General features: G+C 46.2%; 1 protein-coding gene across 3 annotated transcripts; it reads right to left on the bottom strand.

Annotated features, from left to right (window-relative positions):
* Positions 1-2,270: 2,270 nt before the first annotated feature.
* LMAN2L (lectin, mannose binding 2 like) lies at positions 2,271-22,945 on the bottom strand. Of its 3 annotated transcripts, XM_083753368.1 has the most exons (9): positions 22,754-22,945; positions 21,413-21,531; positions 14,749-14,866; positions 12,567-12,649; positions 9,212-9,244; positions 6,817-6,978; positions 6,593-6,707; positions 5,204-5,323; positions 2,271-4,273 (listed from the first exon to the last, which is right to left on the bottom strand). In XM_083753368.1, the coding sequence occupies exons 1-9, from the start codon at positions 22,920-22,922 to the stop codon at positions 4,131-4,133; spliced, it is 1,062 nt and encodes a 353-aa protein (XP_083609494.1). In that variant the 5' UTR covers positions 22,923-22,945; the 3' UTR covers positions 2,271-4,130. The 3 variants fall into 3 exon arrangements, with proteins under 3 accessions (XP_083609494.1, XP_083609495.1, XP_083609496.1); XM_083753369.1 differs by lacking the exon at positions 9,212-9,244; XM_083753370.1 differs by lacking the exons at positions 9,212-9,244; positions 12,567-12,649; positions 21,413-21,531; positions 22,754-22,945 and having other exon boundaries at positions 14,749-14,863.
* Positions 22,946-23,873: the final 928 nt, after the last annotated feature.

The raw sequence follows: 23,873 nt of genomic DNA, 5'->3' as shown, positions 1-23,873 counted from the left end.
CTGCCTCATACCAAGGCTGGGCATTAGTCTGTCTAGGCCGGGGGGGGGGGTAGATCTCTGTCCGGTTTGGCAAGTGGTTTTGCTTCTCAATCCTTTAGCAATAGCAACAAATGCAAAAGGCTGCTTCACTACAAATTAGGCCACTGAATTCAAGAACACTTGGAGCTTGTGGGTCACAAGACCCAGAAGCTCACTTTTGTTACTAAATTCAAATTACTGCACTGTGCAGTGAGCAAAAGGCACCCTGTTCATACAAGAGGACCCATCTCTTAAAGCCACTAGTCTTCCACTTAGTGCAGGTGGTGAATCTTGGGGGGTTCAAATAAAACAAAATAGATCCTGGAAGCTTCAAGTCTGCCCACCCAATGAAGTGTTTCTCCAAAGCCTTAAAGTGGCATTTTGTTTTAAAAAACTATGAGGTGCCAGGAATTGATCCAAGGCTTCCTGCATGCAGACCATGTGATCTCCCTACATCCAGGTCTTCCTGTACATTACCAGGATTTCAAAGGTGGAATTAATGTCTGGGGGGAATTTCCTAAAGATGCTGCTTTGTCCTGCTGGATCTTAGGTAAGTCAATTGAAAAATCTCGGGGTTTTTGTGATTTTGTAAAAAAAAAAAAGCTCATCTTTTGGGGTGTCCTGGTTTTTACTTTTTGAAATATGGCAACCCTAGTTCTACCATCGTTTGTGGAGGTTGTAACACTGATAAACTGCACAACCCACCTGAGCATTTGTGGCAGGTCTCACCCCTTAGGGATCCACTGTCACTAATCCAGAACTCCTTTTGAAACAATGGGGAAAGCATGCCCTCTTCTTCCTCCTTCCACCGCTCACTATCACAACTGCCACTTGAGGCAACCAGGGAGGCTCCCCCTTGATTACTCCTCCGGTTGCACAAAGATCTGTTGAGTCTTGGGCCTGAAGCTGCACCTCACCTTGGTGAGCTGCTGTCAGGTGCAGCATGGTAATCCAAAACATGGCTTAGCACAAGGGTGTGCGCATGCAGGTTCTGCGAACCATTGTGCGCCTGCCTAGGCACGTTGCTGATGGGCTTTGCCCAGCTAAGCACACCTGGACAAACCATAAGCTGCAAACTATAGGGTAAACCGTGGTTACAGCTTGTGGTTAGCCAGGAGATAGTTAAATCTGACAACACACTAAGCCAAACTATGGATTCACTCAGCACAGCACAGCAGCAACAGAATCGGAGAGGATCAAAGCTCTTCTTGCACAGCCTGCGTAACTGCGTTAAGCCATAGTTTGGCTTGCAAAACATGTGGACCAGGCCAATACAGAATGCTGTTGTCTCATGTGACCACCACCAAGTGCCTCCCTAAACAATAAGAAATACATTCACTCGTTTATATTAAGGACCCTATAAAATTACAGCCTGTTTCTGAAAAGCAGCTTGTGACAGATAGCAGCAAGATTTAAAACACACCCCCAATGAGAAGAACACAAGCTCCCTGTGAGTTCCTCAGGCTGATTCCCAAAAATCCACTAGTTGCTTTTGAGCATTTTTACCAATCATTTATGAGCAAGGGAATACTTGTACTTCATATCCCAGCTCTGAAGGCTGTTAAAACAGTGAAAGTTTTTTTTTTTAAAAAAAAAACACATTACGAGATCATTCTACTTAGCACAGCAACTCTCAAAATCATCCTTGTAACTAGACTCTCCCCCCCCCCAATGTGGTTTCTTCTTCTTTCCACAAAGGATCTATTTTTATAATCAAGTCAAGCTCACCACTCTGCAGACTCCACACTTCTGCCCTCAAAGGCTCCCTCATAAGAAGGGTTCCCTGTGGGTAGGGCAAGTGGGATCGGGTCAAAAGAGCAATCTAGCCCAGGATCACTGCAGACAACATGGGCCAGAGACATTGGGGGGCAAGGTCACAATGTGCCTCCACCCCACAATTATCCAGGGCAATGCACATGGTTTTTTTCTTTAAGGCTCTCCTGGAGGTCCCCCACTTCTCTCCTGTTTCCCCTTTAACTAGGACAAGTTTATGAACATAGTATTTATTGCAGTTAATACAAAAGGTCAATTGCATCAGAGATAGAGACAAGCCCGTGTTTATCGCTAAATAGAAAAGGCTCCTGAAAAGCAATGTAATTTGTTAACTAAATTGGGATGAGGTAACATGCAAACCAATAAGACACTTAGGCTCTCTCAAAATCCTGAGCTTTTCTTTTTAAGCATTGGCCTTTTCAGGGTTTTTGGCTTATTTGACTCCATCTTGGGGATCTTCTAAGCAGCTGGCTCATAATTCACTGTAAATAATAAAGCCTTCAAGCATCAGTTTTCAGGTGAAAAACGGCCCTGATGCCAACGGGCCTTTCCTCCTGCCATGGTGAACCGTGACAAAGGTTAAAATGATGACACCAATCTGACCATTAAAAAGGGGAGGGGGAGCCCCTCAGTAGGGAGGAAAGAGGGGACTTCTGAGTTGCATGGAGCGTGTTCAGTGCTGGAGGGCGATGGAGGTCAGGTTCCCCAGAGAACTGGGAAGAGTCACCTTACATATATATAAAGGAGGTAATAGCAGCAATAAATGTCAGCAGCATTTTGTCTAAAACAGTAATTTGCCAATAAGAAAATAAATCCCCACCCACCATCCTGTCTACCTTTCACTTTTCACATCCGCTTCTAGGTGCTCTGGCATAGTGCACTGCCTTCCACATTACTCTGCAGATCAGCTGTGTGCTCAGGAAAATAACAGCAGGCAAAGATGACTGTCAGGGAAGTGAGGCCACTAGGAGAGGCGGATTTAGGGAAACGCCTGCACGGGGCGCCGAGCTGAGAGGGCTCCACAGTGGGTGCTTCAACAATGAGGAACAACAGAAGACGAGAGGTGGGGGCACCAAATTTTGGCATTGCACAGAGTGCCTCTGAAACGTTAGCCTCAAGTCTGCCACTGCTCCCAGTACTGATCTCTGGAACCACCAGCCACCAGGCTTCTGGTGGGACCTAGGAAGAAGAGGCATCCTGTCCTTTCCATCACACAGCTGGCTAGCAAGGCTCAGAGGATGACTGGCAAGGGAGGCCCCTCAGCTGAGCTCCTGTCAATGGAGCAGCTAGTATTAAAGGGATTTCCCCCCACCCAACCTCCATTAGCAGAGCAACCAGGGGAGGCTCCCCACTTCGGAAAGAGGAAAGAACACATAGGGGCTGCCTTTTAGTTGCTGTAGGAGTCAGCTGCTTTGTAGCACCTGAATAAAAACGTACAGCAGTTTCTCCAGTTAGGAAAGCCAGAAGGTCTCAATTTGGAGTGGGAGGGACAGGATTATAAGGCAGGCTGCCATTTATTTTAGGAGGGAGGGCATTCACATTTGTTTATTCTGCAGGGTGGTGTCTTTGTAAACTAGAGGAAAAATAAAGAGTAAAGGTATATTTGTGGGACATAAGGTAAGGATACCTTGGTTTCTTATAGATACAAGCTGGTCGGGGCTGATGGGAGCTGTAGTCCAAAACTGGAGGGTGCTACGTTGCTAAAGGCTGATCTACATGCTAGTTAAGGCATCCCAGTAAAACAATGTTAGCTAACCTGTGGCCCTCCATATACTGCTGGACTACAACTCCCATCATCCCCAACCACGGGCGATTCTGGTTGGGGCTGACAAGAGTTGGAATACAACATCTGCAAAACTCTGCTTAGCCACCCCCTGCAGTAGAACATCCAGACCAAACAGCCTTGATCAACATACCAGCATTTCGACACCCACCCAACTACTCTGGTTTCCAACCAGTCTCCACAGGGAACAGCAGAGGTTACCAAATCCAGATCTCATTGGCTAAACGTCTCTCCCATCTACATAGAGCGATGTGATGAATGTTCACTGCACATTGCATGATCAAGGATATGTCTATAAAGTCTCGTAGAAATGCCAGTGTTGAAAACTCACAGTTCAAAGCAGTCAAAGTAGAGCAGAGTGATATGGCTGCCTCCATCATTGGGGGCCCACCACCAATCCAAAGGCTGCCATTAGAAGTATAAGATCCAGATGGACAGGAGTCCTCACAGCATGGCTTCTGGAAACTAGCTGCCTGCATAGGCAACCACCCATGCCAACAAAACCAATAGCCCTCCAGAAGGCAAAGGAGGAAGAATGCAACAGGACGCCTCCAAATCAGTAAAAGTGTTTCCGGCTCTGTTCCTGCCATTTGTTGTAGACTATAATTCCAATGACGATGGCAAACACGATGGCAACCAACGAGAAGAAGACTATCAAGAAGAGAGCAAGGCCACTCATTGGCTCCATTGGAGTCTCTACTGCAAAGGATGGAAACATAGATCAGGCTCAGCTATCAAGAAATAGCCATGAACAACCTTGTGCCTCTTTGGCTGAATTCCTTGGCCAAACTTAGCTTCACGTCAAGAAAGGTTAGCGGAGTGAGTAGGCATGGAGGACAAATTTAGTTTGTGGTTGACTATTAGCCAGAATACCTAGATGGGATCTAAATCTCAGGTGTATTGTGCCTTTGAGTAACAGATTCTGGGAAGAGCAGCAGCAGGGGCTCATCTAGAGATCAAGGGCGCATCTAAGCTCAGTGCTTTCTACACCAGGGAAGGGGGTGCCTCACTGGTGGCCCTCTGGATGTTTCTCAACTACAACTCCCATCACCCCTGACCACTGGCCATGCTGGCTGGGGCTCATGGGAGTTGGACTCCAACCACATCTGGAGGGCCACAGCTCCCCACCTCTGGCTTTCACTTACTTGCACAGCAGTGGCTCTCCAGGGTTTGAGGCAAAATCTTTCCTGGGGATGCTGGGAACTGAAGCTGGGACTATTTCATGCAAGTCATGTGCTATGTCAGAGAACTGTGGCTCTTCCCCACAAACACCAGCCAAGTTGCTTCACCTTCCTGGCCCCAAGGAGTGTTGAATTACAAGTCAGGGAAGTGGCATCCATGCTGCAGACGCACATGTGAATTATCTGGACAACTCTTAAGTCAACCCTTCAGGGACTTAACATCTGACCTTTGAAACTGACCTCCTTCTGTCAGTGTTGCAGACAAGGCCCATTGCTGCACAGGTAAGAATTAACTGTGTGATATCAGTATCTTAAGATCAAAAGAGCAGGACTCCTCTGCAAGCAACCAAAAGACTGCATCCCTAAAGCATCTCTTCCTGAAACTCCAGCCCTAAAGCCCCATCACTCACCCCACCCCAGCCCTAAAGCCCCACCCACCCACACTTACTTCCAGGCAGTTTCATGTTCTCCACCACAGGTAAGAAGACTTCTTTGTCCCGCTTGTCCTCCTCCAGTGTCCGTTGAACAGTCAGTTGGTACAGCTTCAGGGAAATGATGTCATGGTTATCTGGGGCAAAAGAGGAATAGGGAGAAGGACGAGTGTGAGCACAATAGGCACTCCCCTCACACCTGCTGAAATTCCCCCTTGCGTGGGAGGGAGCATAACCTCTACTGGTTGGGCCAGGTAGCCTTCCCACTTGGCTCTCACAAACATCTCAGGAATGGCTTGTAACCATTGTTCAAGAACTCTATTTTGTCAATTCTATCTGGGGCAAAAGAGTAGACAAACTCCTCACAAATAGGAATGACTTTGCCCATCACTGACTGGAGAGAACTTTGTGGAACTAGGCTGCCTAAACAGACCCAACACCAGCGGCTGTGTGGCAGTCCTTTAAAGCTGGACTTCATTAACATGCTCACAGAATGGCAAGAGCACACAGCTGCACAGCAGATCCCTTCGGTCAACTTAGATCCACCCTCTCCTTCCCACTGTGCAATGGCCCTGGGTGATGCATCCATCCTGGAGTTCTCCCCATGTTCCATGCGCAGCCAGCCATTCCTTTAAAGAGGAACAACCAGCTCTGACTTATGGACAGGATTTGCATCTTCAGAGGAGAAGCTGTGCAGCCCTTAGGCCACTGGGGTGCAATGGGCAGACAGAGGTCACTGCTAAGCAATTAATAACTTATCATAGAAACTTTGGTGAGACATGAGTAAAAGAAGGGTGAATGAGCCCAGTTGGGAGCATGTAAGAGGCCATGTCTAAGTGAGAGGAACCCACACAAGGCACATGAGTGATGCCCATGATGGATAAGACCCATGAAAATACAGCAGGTATGCTTGAAAGTGTGAGGACTGTGAGCTCACTTCTAATTCTGAAACTCAAGATGTTCCTAGGTGCAATTTTCTCTTAATTCTAAGTGCACATCTTTAGCCCCTGGCTACAGCTGATGCATCTGTGAGTTGTAATGTAGATCCCACAAGCCTGAAGTCTGCCCTCGCCTGGTACAGAAAGACCAGGCATAGGCAAACTCGGCCCTCCAGATGTTTTGGGACTACAATTCCCACCATCCCTAGCTAACAGGACCAGTGATGAGGAATAATGGGAATTGTAGTCCCAAAACATCTGGTGGGCTACGTTTGCCTATGCCTGAGAAAGACTAATGATATTTTAGGCATATACAAACAGAACTACAGGAAAACATGAGAGCCAGCAGCCATTTATGGGTTCACTTTTCCCTGAACTTCATTTCTGCTTCTAGGAGATCTGGCTTTGGACTCTTGAACAACACAGCAGCAGGAGGAGGATGCTTTCCGCCGGCCTTAAAAGCAGTACCCGACAGGTCCCCGGTGACAGAAGAGACCCCAAAGTAGTAGCCGCGTGGCAAGTGTACTCCTGGGATGTCAATGCAGTCTCTCCATTCATGCTTGCCATCGATATCAAGCAAGACCTGAAAAGAGAGAAGACTCAATCCAACCTACTCCTTTCTGAGGCCACACCTGAGGAACGCCAGGGGGAATGTGGAATGCAGCAGACAAAGAGCACAGAGAAAGACTCACCGTAAGCCTCCTCTTCACATAGCGGATCACCAGGAATGTGTCGTGGTTCAAGTTGCGCACCATTGCTGTGCATCCACCAAGTTCAGTGGGTCTGCCATCTCTGTCGTGGTCATAGGCGAGGGACCCATTGCTCACCATGGCAGAGACGTATGGGAACACTCGCTGGAAGAGAAGGGAGGAACTGCAGGTCAGCCAGCTATTTGCACACTGCTCTGTCAAAGGTCTGGCCACATCCAGTGGACAAGGGAGGGGAAACAGGCATGCAGGGAGCCAAGCAGGACAGAGACAGAACCCAGCATGAGCATTAGCAGGGCTGGGACTTACTCTGGACAAGCAAGCACAGATCAGCACAAACTACTCCTACGTCTGAGCAAAAGTGAAGGTCTAAAAAAGGGTTAGACAACAGCACTCACTCCCAAAGGAGGCAGTGATGGAGAAGAAAGCTATCAATGTCTACCAGCCATGATGCCCAAGTTCCACCTCCACGTTCAGAGACAGTAATGTTTCTGAATGCCCGTTGCTGGAAGTCACAGGAGAGTGTGCTCTGGTACTCAGTTACTTGCAGGTTACCCACAGGCACAGCAGAAATAGGAGAGGCACACCCCAAATTCTGGAAGGGTGTGTTTTGATGTTCTCAAAACACAATGAGTCTCACCTAGCAAATAGGTACAAAACTAACTAATGTACCAAGATATAAAATGCCCACCACCAGCTTAAGCAACTGTAGCACAGCCTGAGCCAACAGGCTGCTCCACATGACTCAACAATAGGCTGGAGACCTCCTGGTTACTGCAAGATGGCAACAGATGTAGAGTACAGTTTTCCATGAATGGTTTGATTGTCGTGAGAGAACACAGGCCCTTTGCCAACCTCACTGGAGAACTTAACCGTGAGACTTGTGCCCCATGAAATTCTTCTAAGAGATGCATCTTGCCCTTTTAGACTATACATTTCTAACCAGGCAACATCAGTGTATTACTTCTGATATCTGCATCAAGTGTTGTTAAGTACACCACCTTTCAGCACAACCCTAGAAACATATAGACTATGGAACTGGGCACAGAATTCCATTTCTCAAAACTTCAATTTTTTAAAAATAATAATAATCCTCAAGTTTCTAAGCCATATGGTTTATAAAATATATGCTTGAAAGCCTGTAAGAGCCCCACCCCGACCCCCAGCCAGCATCAAGTCAGTCAAAAGAACAGATTCTGTTTCGCTGTTATGACTACTGGATAATCCATTGATAGACCTGCCCTCCTTTCTGGATTTGCCTCAACTCCCTTTAAGGCCATCTAAAGCAGGGACCATCGCCACACTTTGAATACTGTCAGTTTCATAATTTTTAACAAAACACTTGTCTGTCCTAAAGCCACCATGCAAGGTCTTCTGCTAAAGGGAAGAGGTGAGAAGGAAGCAGTTTATAAACTCATGCATGGCATGAAGAAGGCAAACAGAAAATTTTGCTCTCTCTCAAAACGCTAGAACTCATGGACATCAATGAAGCTGAATGCTGGAAGACTCTGGATAGATAAAGTCAAGTCCTCGCTCCCACAAGAGGCAGTGATGGCCTCCAACCTGGAAGGCTTTAAAAGAGGACTGGACAAATGCATGGAAGAGGGGGCTCCTGATGCCTTCAAGGCCAGAGGCAGTCTGCTTCTGGAAGGCACAGAGGGGGAGAAGGCTCTTGCACTCGGGTCCTGCTCGTGGGTTTCCTCAAGGCATCTGGTTGGCCACCGTGAGAAGAGGATGCTGAACTAGATGGGCCACTGATCTGATCCAACAGGCTCTTATGGTCTCGAGTGGGCAAAAGACCTCTCCCTCTTCCCAGGCCCTTTAGGTGACCACCAAAAAGCCCTGTCGGCATCTTAGCACAGAAGGACCCTACTGCATATCTGCAAAGGCAACTGTGCCCTGCCTAACAGTGGAAATGGCTCTCGGAAGGTCACAGTGTGTCACTTTTCATTTTTACTAGTCCAAGTTCATCTTGGACAATTGCCCCCATCTACAGATTATGAACTGAAGCCTTAAATTTGTAGTTAGAGCTTGTGGTTTGCCCAAGGCCAGCTGAAGAGTTCGAGATTTGAACCCAGAGGTCCCTATGCTCCAAATGCATTAAACTGATGAGACTCACAAGAGAAGGCAGGGGAAAATATCCCAGTAACTACACATATAGCAAAGCCAGATCTGCAGGGAAAGGATGGTGAAGAATGGAAAGATAGAGGATAGTCCAGTAAAACAGGCTGTCATTCAATAATTGTTGCTCTGGTTCCAAGCACTGGAGTTTTCCGACCTGGGATATTGGCAGACATAAAACCCAAAAGCAGTAAGAGAGGCAGACTGGCAAAGGAACGCTATAAGCTTGATGCAAGGCTAGGAGAGCATCTTCAAGTACCTGGTTTCCTGAGGAATACCTCTTCTTCTGGGCCTGAGAATCCAGAACAGTTATTGCAAAGCAAGGGAGAGAGGGAGGGAATGAAGCAAGAGACAGTCATCCAACAGACAGTTAAACATTGACCTGTAAAACTACACACCACCACTCAACCGTGACCAAGATCCATTTTGGGGAAAGCCTTGGCAACTATTCATATTCCTGGAATTGGTGGTCAGGGATATTTTGATACAAATCTAAAGAAACTCTGTAAAAGCGCAGGGCTCAATGATATGAACTGAAGTACCCAACACTACCAAGCAGGAATCCAGCCAAACCATGTGCTTGCATATATGCAATGGAACGGGTTGTGTTTTTCAAACTGCAAATCCTGACATTAAAAAAAGACAGCTTTTAAATCCTGCCCAGCATACTTTATTTTTAAAATTGTTTTATTAAATATCTTCTCGGGTTACAAAAGTACATATTGTTTGTTTTCAGATCTTGAAGTCCTTTCTACAGACTTTAATGTTGCATACAGTATCAAGATACTTCTTGACCCACAGAGCTTACCAGCCAAATGCTTCGTAAGCAGTGCCGCCATCCCCCAGCAAGTCATGTGCACCAGGCTCTTTGCACACTTGCCAGATGCACCAGACAACGTCCAGGAGAAATCAAGTGAATCAGATGGCCAAGGACACCTGTGGCCCTAGAGATCCACCTAAGTGATGGCTCCCTGTTGGACTAGCATTTCATCCAGAGGGGCGTCTTCACCTCCATCCACTGTTGGCCTCAACTGGCAACAGGCAATGCTGCTACTCCTGAATCTGGTGCAACTGGATCACTCTCCTCATCCCTAACTACAGGGAGGAACCAAAGTGACTCACCCTTCAAGGAGGCTGCCTGCTCCCTGCCTGAGGGATGCCAGATCAGTAGCTCATACAAAGGCAGAGCAGGTGAGGCTGTTCTGAGGCAGGCAAGTGACTTTACAATAAAACTCTCTTGCGCGTACAAGTAAAACGAGCCGTCTTTTTCAATGGGGGGGGGGGGAGGAGGTGCTTCACTTTCCCCACCCATGTTCACACTGGCCAAGACCACGGGGAGTGGGAAGAGAAACTGAACTTCCTTTCATGGGAGGGCCCAGCAGGGTTACTACCAGAGGTTCAAGAATGGCTTTCACTGCCATTTAAGGCAAATTCAGAGCTCCACTGAAGGGAGACATTTCAAAAGGGAATACAAAGAGCCCCCTCAGGTAGGCAAACAAAAGCAAAGCTCAAATAGTATTAGCAAACCTGAGCAAATATCGGCTTATGGGGGGGGGGGGAAACAACTGCTCCGTATTTCCACAGCAAGGCCAACCAGATTTTTTTAAAAGGTCTGAAACTGCAGGGCCTCATTGTGCAGCAAGTCTGCTTGCATCTGAAGAGGAGAGATCCAAAGTAAAGATGGGAAGGGGTAGTTTTGTTGTCGCAGAGCTGCTCTGCTCCACAATAAGGTGAGCCGCTACAGGGCATGCCAAGGATGGTCCATGGTACAAACCATTTGATTCTGGAAGCCATGTTCAGAGGTCTTGATTTAAAGTGACCTGTGGTGGACAGGGAATGGGAGAGACAGGGGAGGGGAGGGAGAGAAAGAGATGGAGACCTGCTCCAAGGCCTTGGAATGGGGTCATTAGTTCAACTGTATTACTGAACTTGGCCACCCTTGTTCTGAACAACCTTCCCCAACCCTGTGCCCTCCTGATGCCTTGGATTACAACTCACATCAGTCCTAGAAGACACCAGGCTGGAGATGGCAATTTCAGAACACTGGACAGAATATTCAACATAGCACATCACAGCTGTACAGAACATCTGGCAATTCCAACCAGTTTAACTTTCAGAATAGAATCGGATGGTAAAATTTCCATAGATTGTACAGCTTTAGGTTGCAGGAAGGGATTAAAACATTTGATTCCAATGAAGAAAAACTTCCTGCACATACAAAAATAGAATTGAAAACGTAGAATCAAAAGCAAGCAGCATTGGCTTGGAATAACTAGTCAAATGTGTTAGGAATTTACAGGTTAGACATTATCGTATCTCAACCAAGACAGGGCAGTAATAGGATGAGAGTTGGGGATTAAACTCAGAAAAGATTTCGCATTGACAGAGAAGCTGCAATATGGCAGCAAACCTGCTAGCAGGATGTCCTTTAGGGCACCAGACAGAAGCTCCTCAATTCTGACTTGGTAAAAAGAAAAAGAGGCAGATATAATAGTCACTGATTCAAGACAAGGTTCCTTCATAGTTCCTCAGATATACGATGCATGCACACTTCCATGTACAAAAACATTTGCATCAATCTCAGAAAAGAAGGCAGAAACCAATAAAGATCTTGCAAGTTAAGGAACGTATTTTAAACAGCTGGCTGGACATCTTTTTTTTAATGAGGAGTTACCACAATTCTAGTCATGCCCTTGTCAGCCTGGTACCCAGGAGGTATCTGGTACTGCATCTACCAGCAGCCACAACGTGGTCATATGCTCATCATCCGAGGCCCTTTGTGTGTTTCCTCCATGAGAGGTCCAGAAGGAGGCAACGCGAGAACGGGCCTTTTCTACGGTGGTGGCCCATTTGTGAAATGCTCTCCCCAAGGAGAATCACCTGGCGCTTTCATTATACATCTTAAGGCACCAGGTGAAAATGTTCCTCTTCAGCCAGGTCTTTGGCCTTTAACTATCTGATGTTTTTAAATGTATTTCTTTCTCCTCTTGGTTTTAATGGGGGTTTAGTTGGTTGTAAGTCACTTTAAGTTGCCCTGGGCAAGACAGAGCAACTAACGTATTTAATAATAAATAATACTTTGCTGGGGATCATGAGGAACCATGGCCATGTTGGTGGAGCCTGTGGGGAGCTGTCATCCAAAACACTGAGTGGGCATGAAGCTCAAGAAAGCTGAGCCATGCTCAGTGGATATAAAATTATACAGGAAAAAGCCTGGGAAGCACATGGGCAAAGTTGGTTGAAGCAAAGCTAAATATATATTTCCTGTCATTGGGGTGTGTGGCTTCAGTGCACAGTTTCTCAGCCCTTCAGATGAGTAGCAAAAAGCAATGCTTATGAAAAACTGAATTGATGGAGACCACGACAAATTTACATTGTGCTGGAAGTATTAAAATCCTGCACTCTAAACACAGAGATCATGCTATTTGTGGTTCATTTTATGTCATTCATGGCCAATTACAGACCCTGAACCAGCTAGTAAGCAGAAAACAGACTTAGCACTTTAAAAACCCAAAACCTTCATCCCATTGCAATGGACACCCCGGGACACTGAACAACAAGGATCCCCCCGCTTTCCCACTGCTATAACCGCTGTTCCAAAGCCACCTCCTTACCTCCTGCTGCTTTTCCTCATTTGGATAGGTGTCTACAAACACTCCCAGCCCTAGAAAGTTATCCTTGCTCCCGAAGACAGGCCCTAGAACAGATGTCAGCGTGTTCACCATCAGCTTCCACCAGCTGCTGCTTTCTAGCATTTTACTCCACCACTTGGTGGAGCAAGCAGAAGTTTGAGCTAAGCAGGCTTATTCCCCACAACCAAACTACAGAAGACCTGGCTTCCCATTTACACAACTTTTGGAAAGACTTATTAATGGATGCCCATTACAACACATTTCAACTTTGTAGCTTATTTTGAACAATGCAAATCTACAGCAGAGAAGTGCAAGGTTCTCGTGCCTGTATTCAATAGTCATCCATCTCCCAAATCAGCACATTTTGAAGTCAGTGATGGCTAACCCTGAAATGGACCCTGGAGCAATCCAACATGATTCTTGGTGGGTTTACCAGACTTTAGTCAAGTTTTGAGCAAGAGATACAAATTTAACTCCAAGGGGAAGTGCTTTCAGAGTGTAAAAGCACCCACATTCAAATGTTGCATCTCTTGCTTCTTAATACAAGTACATATGAATACAAGTACATTAATCGGGGGGGGCAGTAACCTAGTCATTCATGGATGTTGTTCTTGTAGAATAGCCATCTCCAGCTTGATGCCCTCCAGATGTTTTGGGCTACAGGCAGACCAAAAGATTTTGAAGGCACCAGGTTGGAGATGGCTATTGTGCAGCAACTCACACTTTAGGACTCTGGCTCACTGCCCAGAAAAGTATGGTTCTTGAGAATGCAGGTCTGCCTCTCCCATTTAAAGCTACAGCTCAGTCAAACTGGTTTTAGTTGAAAAAAATACCACCTTATCCCCCGAGTCAGGGGTCAGGAATAGGATCCAGCAGGCAGGAAAAAACCCTCCTCTCTCCTTTACCTGCCACCTGCCCACAGGCCAAGTTTGACAGATGGGCAGGGTCACTCCTCTGACATCACAACAATGTCAGGTGACCTATTTTTGCCATTGTAGTTTGAAACCAAACCATGTGGTCAAAGGCACAGCCCTGTACTTTGCATAGCCAACCATCAGCTGACCAGTGCTTTGCAAGCCCTAACAATCAGATGAAAGCAAAGTGCTGTTTAGGGGTTTTGCAGGTGCTACTGTTCAGGTGCCTGCAAACTCACTTTCGACTCAGCCGTGCCTTTACCTGCCCTACACTCAACTTCACAGAAGCCATCAGATGCAAGGGAGGTTGGGCATGGCTTAGTCAAAGCAGCCTCAAAGGCCTAACATGGAGGCTGGGAGGGCCTAAGAAGAGGTTCCCCACTGCCGTCCTAAGTGCCAACTTCCTGGCTTCTTCAGGGCTCTTCTACATTAACCTGTTTGAGAGAGACACAGTGTGAATGCATCCAGTTACTGGGGGCAGGAGAAGTGATCGACATCCATTCAGGGCCAAAACAAATTTATCATGTGGCATTAGGCAAAGCACAGGATCTCAGGGGTTGTCCTTCCTCACACTCTGGAGCCACTAGCGTAGAACCAGATGAGCAGATGTTGGTGTGGGAACCCTTAATTATCTCCCAGTGCACTTTCAGTTGAATCCCCTGACATCACAATGAAAAAATCTGAAGTGATTCTTTGGGGTTCCCACTACATACTGAAGAGGCAACCTGCTTCCTGGTTATGTTCACAACTTAAACTAGTACTAGCTTGCCAACTTTAGCAGTGCAAAACAATTGCAGCAAGAAAACAGTAAGAAGGAATTTATTATTAATTATTATTATTATTATTATTATTATTATTATTATTATTATTACTCAAGATGGGGGGAATGCAGGAGCTGGGGTTTTAACTCAGCAGCTTTAAGTATATTGCCTTACAGCCACTATAAAAGATGAAAACCTAAACTGGAAAAATGGTACTCCATTCAATAAAGTTCTCAAGCCTTTGTTTGAGGTAGCTTTTAACTCACTTCCCATCCATTACACAAGACAAGTCGTCTCCCCTTGCAAATGCAAGAGAAGATGTGAATATACACACACAAACCCCAATCCACAGCAAGCTGATCTGTGCTATCAGAATCTAGAGACGGGTGCAAAGCAGCCAGGTGGCTCACTGCTATGGATCTGCATGCATTCGGTCCCTTGAGCAGAGGCTTGTGGTTTGGCAATGCACTCGAGAGAAAAGTCTTTTACCTGGCTGCATACGGTCCTTTGTGTACCAGATTGCAAAGCCATCTCCATTCAGATTCTTCTTCCCTTGCCCGTGGATTTTGAAGTGTACCTGCATCTCCCAGTCTCTCAAGTAACAAGGCTGCAAAAAGTGGAAAGGGGACAGGGAGAAGACAATGTATTTGTGATATCAGGGACAACTATTCCAACATCTGCCACACAAGCACGTAAGAAAAAAAGGAGACTTTTGGTCACATTTACACTACAAATTTAATTTGGTTTTAAAACCAGATTTGTTAAATGGCTTTCTGCCAGGAAGAAAAGTATTCCAAAAGCACTGCGAATTCTGTTATCAACCCTTAGTTTTAATATACTTTGAATGCATCTACTTTGCATGCAGAAGGTGCCAGGTTCAATCTCTGCCATCCCCGGGTAAGGCAGGAAGAGGACCTCATCTTAAACCCTGGGCAGGAGGCAATACTGAACTAGACACTCTGAGCAAGGAAGCTCCCCGTGTCCCACAGCACAAAAGGACTGCCCCCTGCCCTGAGAGGCTTACCATCTAATTTGGCATAGGACAGTGATGTGGATTTTCCAGAGCATTGTGAATTAAAATGTCAGCTGGAAAATTTCACTATGCAAGCTGGGGTAATTTGCTTTGGAATTTTTTCTGATGCCCTACAGACTGATCTAATTAAGTGTGTTTGTTGATTAAATGGAAGTAAAACAAAGCTTTAAAAAAGAAACAATATTTTTTGTCAAAAATAAAAAAGCACTGGAAAATTTTGCATGGAGAAATTTATACCAGGGCTAGGCAATATTTGGTTTTCAACCTCATGACATATCAACAGCTAAACATCGTGATATACTGATGTATCACAATGTCTGAAATAAGGATGGAGCTATGAAGAGACATTGGCTGGCTTCACAGTTTTTCTCACATTGTGACTTTTGCATAGCGTGCACACACCATGATTTACGATATATTGCTGGGTCAAAAATTCTGAAACCGATTTTATTATTATTAACATTAATTAAATTTATCTATCCCCCTGTACCCACATGTCTCAGAATGATTCACAGAATAAAATCAGAATATAAAACCATAAAATACTTTAAACAAAAACAACTCAAACCACCTCCCCCCCCCCCAATATCATGATATGGACTTCAAATCAGTTTTGGCCGATGTATCTATATCATCCAGCCCTAATTTCCACCCCACCCCACTGCCCAGGGTTAAAAGAAGGAAGAGAGAAGTGGTGAGATTTCTGGAAGCAGTAAAATGGCACGACATCCCACAGTTGTTCCAAGAGACCTTGGAAGGGGAAAGGGCACAACCTTAGTCCCCTTGCACAAATCCAGCCCAGTGCCCCATGCTGTTTGTGGTGGGCCATGACAGCTCAAAGGAGTTTTAAGGCTATAACCCAACATACACAGGCAGCTCAAGAGGAAGTTTGAGCAGGGCTTATTTCTGAGTAAACGTGAATGAGCTTGGCTTGAGAATCTGTAGCACAGATGTTTCTGTTACTCCAACAATGAAGAACAGTGCAGCTGAAAAGTGTGTACTGCGCAGGCGGGGTGAAGAATTCAGTATTCAGAATGGCGGCCCCTTTCTTGTGTGCTACCCTCTTTAGTTTTAGAAGGGACACAGAAATGCCCCTCAACCCTGATGCTGTTCTCCCCTAAATATTTCTCTGTTGTATTTCTGAAAAGAAACAAACACCAAAAAATTGAGGGAGAAAGAAAGTTCCCATCAACTTGTAGAAACTGCCAATTTTGTGAAGATGCAAGAACAGATAAGGCATTCATTGTTTAGGCTACTCATTTGGAGAAAATAAGGATCCAGTAAGCAGGGAGGGAAAGGCATTTGTAAACCAGAAGGAACAAGGTCCTTTTATTTATTTCTCAAGCTACCGATGCGCAAGAGCCCAAGAAAGCAGCCGCTAACTGCAAGCTGGCAACTTTGGCTCCAATTTGGACAGCAATATTCCCTTAACACGCCACCCCCCAGCTCCACCTTGTCAACACTGATTGGAAGCCATCAAGCAGGGACCTGGACCTGGTCCGATTTCCCACAGCTCTGAAGTCTGTTGAAGCACTTGAATACGCACAAGTGGAATTATAAAGGAGTTCAACTGTCTCCATTACGTCTACTAAAGGAAAGGTAGAACTTAGAAGCAGGCTGAAGAAATGCACATTAGCAGAAACAAGCATCAACCTTTACAAAACACAAACAGCAAAGAAGAGGGCTTTCGGGATTCCTCTTGCCAATAATCTATACATTCCCTTGCCAACTGAATGCCAAGGAAATTAATCCCAGCTGGTGTTATTAAGATATGGTGAGCTGCACACAGGCATAACAACAGAGCAAAATGGCATCAGTTTAAGGAAAAGGGGGACCGTTTCCAAAACAAGAAAGTTTCCCAAGTGGAAAGACTTCAGGATCTGACTAGCCCAGTGCCTTGATAGTCAATTCCACAAACAACTGACAACCTACTACTGTCAAGTTATGAACCTTACTGCCACTAAAATACAGTATTAAGGCAGCCAGCTGATAAAATGCCTGAAAATGTCTACACTGAATCTGGCCAATGCCAATGTTTTGCTGAACCTCTGGGACAGCAGGCAGAAAAAGGGAGCTGGCCAAACATAACATACAAATGATGAAACCCAGTCTGCTTTTGGATAGTGTGAATAAACACTGAGCTTCTAACAGTTTCTGATGTCTGCAAAGTCCAGGTCATTTAATACCTTAATGGGTCAATATTCACTATCACATTTACTGAAGTAAGAACAAAAGAAGGGTCTTGCTGGATCAGAACCAATGCCCTTCTAATCCTGCATTATTTCCAGAAGCTTTCAGATAGATTTCCCTAGGAAGCTGAAAAGCAGAGGCTCTGGATATTAGGAAATCATTCATATTATGATACAACCTACACCCTGCCCAAATCTCCTCCTCAGCATAATTATTACAGGTGGCCATGCAGTGGAGAGGGAGCACACCTCCAGGAATTTTCAGTACAGGAGCAATAACATCTGCTGGACCCCCTTTGCCTTGGCAAGTGAATGAAGTAATAACAAGGCTTTCAAGTTTTGAAATTATTTGTGAAGATTAGCATAAAGGAAGTTGGAGAAAAAAGAAAATAATCAAATAGAGGGTGGATGCTGCTTGACTTTTCTTTGCTGATGTTCCTATTTCATTCTAGCACTTTTTGTTTGCAACATTTTTACAAAATGGTTTGAATTCCTATGGTTTGTTTCCTCCAGAGATGCCATGTTCAGTCAGCATGCTAAGCTAAACTACGGCTTAGCTCATGTTTGATCTTTATCTTAAATTATATTCTTTGGGCAGAAACAAGCAATTAATAGAGATTCAGAAACACATCTTTGTCTTAAGCAGTGTTGGAAAATGGGATAGAAAAGCTAGGAGCCAAAACAGAATGTCTAGGTGCCATTTAGGGTTGGCAACACTTTTTATTTATTATTTTGATAAGCATGAACTAATGCACAATTCACATAAGTGACATATTGTGTGAACAAACACCGGCTCCCTCGGCCTGAAAGTGAGATGAGCGCCACAACCCCATTTGACTGGACTTAACCGTCCCTGGGTCCGATACCTTTTACCTTTTAACATAAATTGTTAATACGTATTTAATTTGGTATTTACAATAAAAAATATTGGTACTATACTTCAGATTTCAAAGCACTCTACTCTTTATTGTTAAACTCTTTAACATATTGTCTATCTTTAACATATACCGTATTTCTCGCACCATAGGGCGCACCTAGTTTTTAGACAGGGAAATCAATAAAAAAAATCTCCACCCCCCCCCCCCAGCCACAAAGAGCAGGCTGCGCACAACCTCTCCCTCCCGGAGAGGCACAAGCCAAGGCAGCGAGGGGGATGGATCCCGCTGGCTGCTTTGGCTTCCTCTTTAGCCCCGCGCAATCTCTCCCTGCCGGGAGAGGCTGTGCAGGGCTAAAGAAACCATAGCCCCGTGCAGCCTCTCCCTGTTGGAAGGGTTGCGTGCGGCTATGGCACAAGCCTGCATTCGCCCCATAGGACACACACACATTTCCCCTCAATTTTTGGAAGGGAAAAACTGTGTCCAATAGAGCGAAAAATATGATACTTTTAGCCTTCAAAGCATGTAAATATCCGTAATCCTTGAGTGTCAGCCAGGCACAAAAAATGGCACCCAGACTTTCTGAGGTGCTTGCAAATGGAGAATCTTTAGGCACAAAATGCGCCTGCCCTTCCAGTTTCGAACCCTGGTCTTAAGGTACAAAAAGTCTTACACTTGCAAAATACATGATCAAAAGCCATGCAGAGTACAGTGCCGAGCATAGGTTGAGAAACACAGAGTTAATGAGTTAATGATACAATATAATTGGCAGTGAAAGCTTTAAAATTAGAAGCAAAACAGGGAATCCCTCAAGACAGCAAATGCATAGCAAAAAGGTTGCATTAAAAAATATATTCAAGGTGTTGCACAGCAATTAAAAACTATACAATAACCTAACTTTGTGCAAAGCATTAAAAAAACAAGCAAAACAAACCTAAGCAGAAGGAGCTACCTAAAAGCACGGGAAGTTACACTAACATTTTAAGCAGCAAAGAAAAATGTTTTAGCAAGATGAGGGACCAACCAAAATAATCTCAAAGATACTCCACAGAGTTGGTGCCACTGCTGAAGGTCTTCACTGAGCCTTCCCTAGAATCGCTTGTTCCTTGAGAGCATTTCTTTCTGCCAGGAACTTGCAGCTCCCCCCCCCCCCTTGGTATTCTTCCATTTAAGTGACTAATATTGCACTGGCAAAACCAATTTAGTAAACAAGGAGACAAAGGTCACAACTCTATGTTTTAAGACTGTGGGGAGAATAGCCTGGCTTGTGACCAGGTGAAGATGCCTGAGCACCACAATGGCACCTGTCATCTCCACTACCTAGAGATGCAGGCCTGGGAATCATTGAATCTTGACTGTTTCACACACTAATACCACATTGTGTAGAATTCTATCGGTTACATTTTATCTGCACAATCAGAATGAATTTCAGGAACAGATGCTTTTTCTGTGCGGCCTGAGCAGGAGCAGGGAACAATGTTACAGTAAACAAGCAGGGAACAATGTTACAGTAAACATGCCCAGCTCCCTTAGCCGCTCCTCATAAGGCATCGTTTCCAGGCCTTTGACCATTTTGGTTGCCCTCCTCTGGACACGTTCCAGTTTGTCAGTGTCCTTCTTGAACTGTGGTGCCAAGAACTGGACACAGTACTCCAGGTGAGGTCTGACCAGAGCAGAATACAGTGGCACTATTACTTCCCTTGATCTAGATGCTATACTCCTATTGATGCAGCCCAGAATTGCATTGGCTTTTTTAGCTGCCGCGTCACACTGTTGGCTCATGTCAAGTTTGTGGTCAACCAAGACTCCTAGATCCTTTTCACATGTCCTGCTCTCAAGCCAGGTGTCACCCATCTTGTATTTGTGCCTCTCATTTTTTTTGCCCCAAGTGCAATACTTTACATTTCTCCCTGTTAAAATACATCTTGTTTGTTTTGGCCCAGTTCTCTAATCTGTCAAGGTCGTTTTGAAGTGTGATCCTGTCCTCTGGGGTGTTAGCCACCCCTCCCAGTTTGGTGTCATCTGCAAATTTGATCAGGATGCCCTTGAGTCCATCATCCAAGTCGTTGATAAAGATGTTGAATAAGACCGGGCCCAAGACGGAACCCTGTGGCACCCCACTAGTCACTCTTCTCCAGGATGAAGAGGAACCATTGATGAGCACCCTTTGGGTTCGGTCAGTCAGCCAGTTACAAATCCACTGAGTGGTAGCATAGTCAAGTTAGTTGTTGTTGCAGTTTGTCTTCCCTTACCCCACCCCACTGCCCTGCTCACAGTTGTGAAGAATATTCTTATGTTATGAATGGTCTGTGTCACCATTAAGAAAAGAGGTTGGAATATGTGGACTGTCCCTGGATAAGGTGACTTTTCTTCCCAAAGTCATTTCTTCTAAAAGCCTTAGCTCAAGGTTGTCATCTGAACTAGCCAGATGTTTAACTGAGAATCAGTCCATCATTTGAAAAATAAGACTTTAGAGCTGCCTTACCCCAAAACGGCAACTAGACATTCCGTTCTGCTGACTGCAACCCTGGTTTCAGGAGCCATTTGGCAACGTTCCTAACACTGCTCTTGCGTTGTCATGGGCATCTGATGCTACCTTTTTTGGTTTTAAAATACCAGTTTACTAAAGCAGCAACGGAGACTGGCACATCAGTCAGCAAGCCCAGCACCAGAAAAGCATTGTGACCGCTGAAGGTGGCTTTACTGCTTGGAAGCTCACTTTTAAAGTCATCTCTGATCTTGAAAATAAACATGAGCCACACAGTAACTTATTCAATATATGAACAGAACTTTGTAACCAACACAACTTGGCTTTGAAACATAGTTCGTTTCACATCTAATTTTGCCTGCACTCCATAATATTTTTCCGCACATCAGACACTCTAAATATTAATCCTCACAGGATTTCATTATCATACTATGAATTGCCTCACCTTTCACTGCTTTATTTTCAGAAAGGATAACATCAACAGGAGAAGAATTTACAAGGCAATTATTTCTGGTGTAATGAAGCCCTAGAGCCCACCTGCAGGCAATTAGAGGGAAATAAGCCTTACCACCCTGTTCCAGAGGGCGCCCTGCTTGCTCTGAATATCTGGAGTGAGACGAACAAACTGGGTCATCACCATCGCATTGCCCATAAGTTCCCACAGAGAGGAGCTGGCTGATCCCACACCTGAAAAAGTGAGGAGCAGAGCATTTAAGCCATAATCCTAAAAACAGCTATTTCATCACAGCTTAGTACAACCAAGAAACAAAAGCAACAATGAATCTGCAACTGAAAGGATACAGAGACAGCACCCAACTTGTTTTCTCAGTGACTGGGGACAGCACATCATTATGTTTTCCCATACAGGTGAATGGTTGACAGTCACTTCTACTGGGAGAAGTGCATTAATTCACTTGAGGGCAATTAACCCAGCAAGAGTAAGAATGTTGCTTGTCCCGATCTGGTGGCCCAGGCCTTGCTGGTAGAGATGCTACAGAACGTGCCATGAGGCTCTGTGCACAGAAATACACTGCAACCACCACCAATGTGCCCCAATCATACCAACATAAAAGCCCACCCAGTCACAGGGAGAGGCACTCTGCTGGTCAGTTTATTTTTTGTATTATTTATTAAATCTGTATACCACGCTTCATCTGTAGATCTCAGGGCAGTTCAGAGCACAAAAATACAAGCCAAAAAAACAAAATACATTAACAAAAGCAAGAACAAGAGTTCACTGCATACAGGCAGAACTTCAATCACACCCAAAATTTCTGAAGGGTTTTGCACAAGGAAGAAGGCTTCACTTGTTGTATTCATAACTTAAATATAGCTACAACACCCTCCTTTCCATCTAGTCTCATAGGCACACAAATGTTGGGGCGCACAGCCTACTCCACAAGGGGCTGCTACTCACCCCCCCTGCATTGGATAGTTGCACAGAGCAGAAGCGAGCAGCTTTGCATTCCCACTAGGTGCCTTTCAGAGGGAAGGTTCCCCCCTGTTGGATTTCTTATGTGCAAGAGGCTGCTCATGGCAAAGGGGCAGCCCAGGGAGCCCCAACTTTTCCTTCCATGAGCCCCCCTTGGGCCTAGAGACAATCTCTCCCTCCCCAAAGCGGGGTATCACCTCCTCCCCCAAGCAGCACCACTGAACAGCTGGCCAACACCCAACAGGTGAAGCACTTTCTGCACAGAAATGCACCATTCAGCCTTCAGTGCCTGCATCGCTTTTGAGCAGCTGCCTTGCAGGCAGACACCCAACGGGGGAAGCGCCCCCCTGGGATATGGAGGGGGCAGCGAGGGAGCCTGTCCCGGTGACAGCGCCGATGGGCTTGCGGAAGCTGCACCGGGAGGATTCCTGCCTGCCTGCCTGCCTGCCTGCCTGCCGTGAGGAGGGCGCAGCTCACCCTGGTAAGGCTTGGTGAGGGAGTGCTCCCGCTTCAGGTGCTCCTCCATCTGCTCGGCCCGGGACCCCGGAAGCAGCAGCAGCAGCAGCAGCAGCAGGAGGGGCAGCCCTGCGGGGCCCCGGCCGCCTCTCCGCGGTCGCCCCGCCGCCGCCGCCGCTGCCGCCGCCATCTTGGCCCGTCCTCCGGCCCCGGCGGGCTCTTTAAGCGCAGCCCCGCCCCCGTCTCCTCCCACGGCCAGTAACGGACGCCGCTTTCATTGGTTCTCCCTTTAGGTGCCGCCCACTTCCGCGTCGTGCGCGCCAGTCTGTTGGCTGCAGGGCCCGCCCGTTTCCTTAACCGGCAGAGACGACGAGGTTCTCGGCAGCTTCGCCGGAGGCTTTATCCGCGGAGGAGTCTGGGAAATGTAGTCTGCGGCTCCTGCGGAGGCTTCCGGGAAGGATGCTCCGCGCGGTCCTCTCGGGGTTCTGCTCCGCTGGATGTCCCCAGAGGCTTTTCACGGGCAGGTCCCGCCATGCAGCTCAAGCGACTTCGATGCACATTTAAAGTACAAGGCTTCCCCATCGCCCCCCCCCCGCCAGAATCCTGGGAGCTGCACTTTGGGCTCCGCGAGGAAGAAACGGCAGTGCCCGGGCTCCTGGCGGGGAAGGCACGTGCTCTCGATGTGCCCTCAGTGTATGAAGTGCCCTGCTGCTCCTTAGAAATTGCTCTGTAACGACCAGGTAGAGGACTTTTATCTCTTGAGCAGACGTGGGTATAAAGTTGCAGGGTGCAGTAGATCACTTCCCGTGGCTTGCCGGACCAGATCTTGCCCACAGGCATTAAGTTACCGCCCAGGCCAGCCCTGTTGGACCCAGTTCTTTGGTGCCAGCCTTCCTTCTCCTAGCCTGTGTTGCTATTTCTCTTCGTCTTTTGAAATGAGCCATCTTTCTCTGAAAATCGATAGTGACTCTCTTGGTGTTCAGTAAGGGCCCACTGCGCTTAAGTGCTTGCACTGACAAAAACCATGAAATTATTTTTCAATATCCAATTAATGCTGGCAGGAAGTCAAGGCCAAAAGCCCTGCACCGACTGCCAATATGCTACCAAGCCCATTTCAGTACCGATAATCAAAAGTACTGGT

This window comes from Podarcis gaigeae (assembly GCF_964106915.1).
Source record: "Podarcis gaigeae genome assembly, chromosome: 8".
NCBI lineage: Eukaryota > Metazoa > Chordata > Lepidosauria > Squamata > Lacertidae > Podarcis > Podarcis gaigeae.
The sequence above is the reverse complement of the archived record's forward strand: the minus strand, read 5'-3'. Positions and strand labels throughout refer to the sequence as shown.

Bases quoted from the DNA above. Each gene is read 5' to 3' on its own strand.
- LMAN2L (XM_083753368.1), bottom strand. From the start codon at position 22,922: ATGGCGGCGGCAGCGGCGGCGGCGGCGGGGCGACCGCGGAGAGGCGGC. The intron at 9,245-12,566 runs GTAAGGAGGTGG...CTGGATTCTCAG, and splicing joins ATGAGGAAAAGCAGCAGGAG to GCCCAGAAGAAGAGGTATTC. The intron at 6,708-6,816 runs GTGAGTCTTTCT...CTCTCTTTTCAG, and splicing joins ATGTGAAGAGGAGGCTTACG to GTCTTGCTTGATATCGATGG.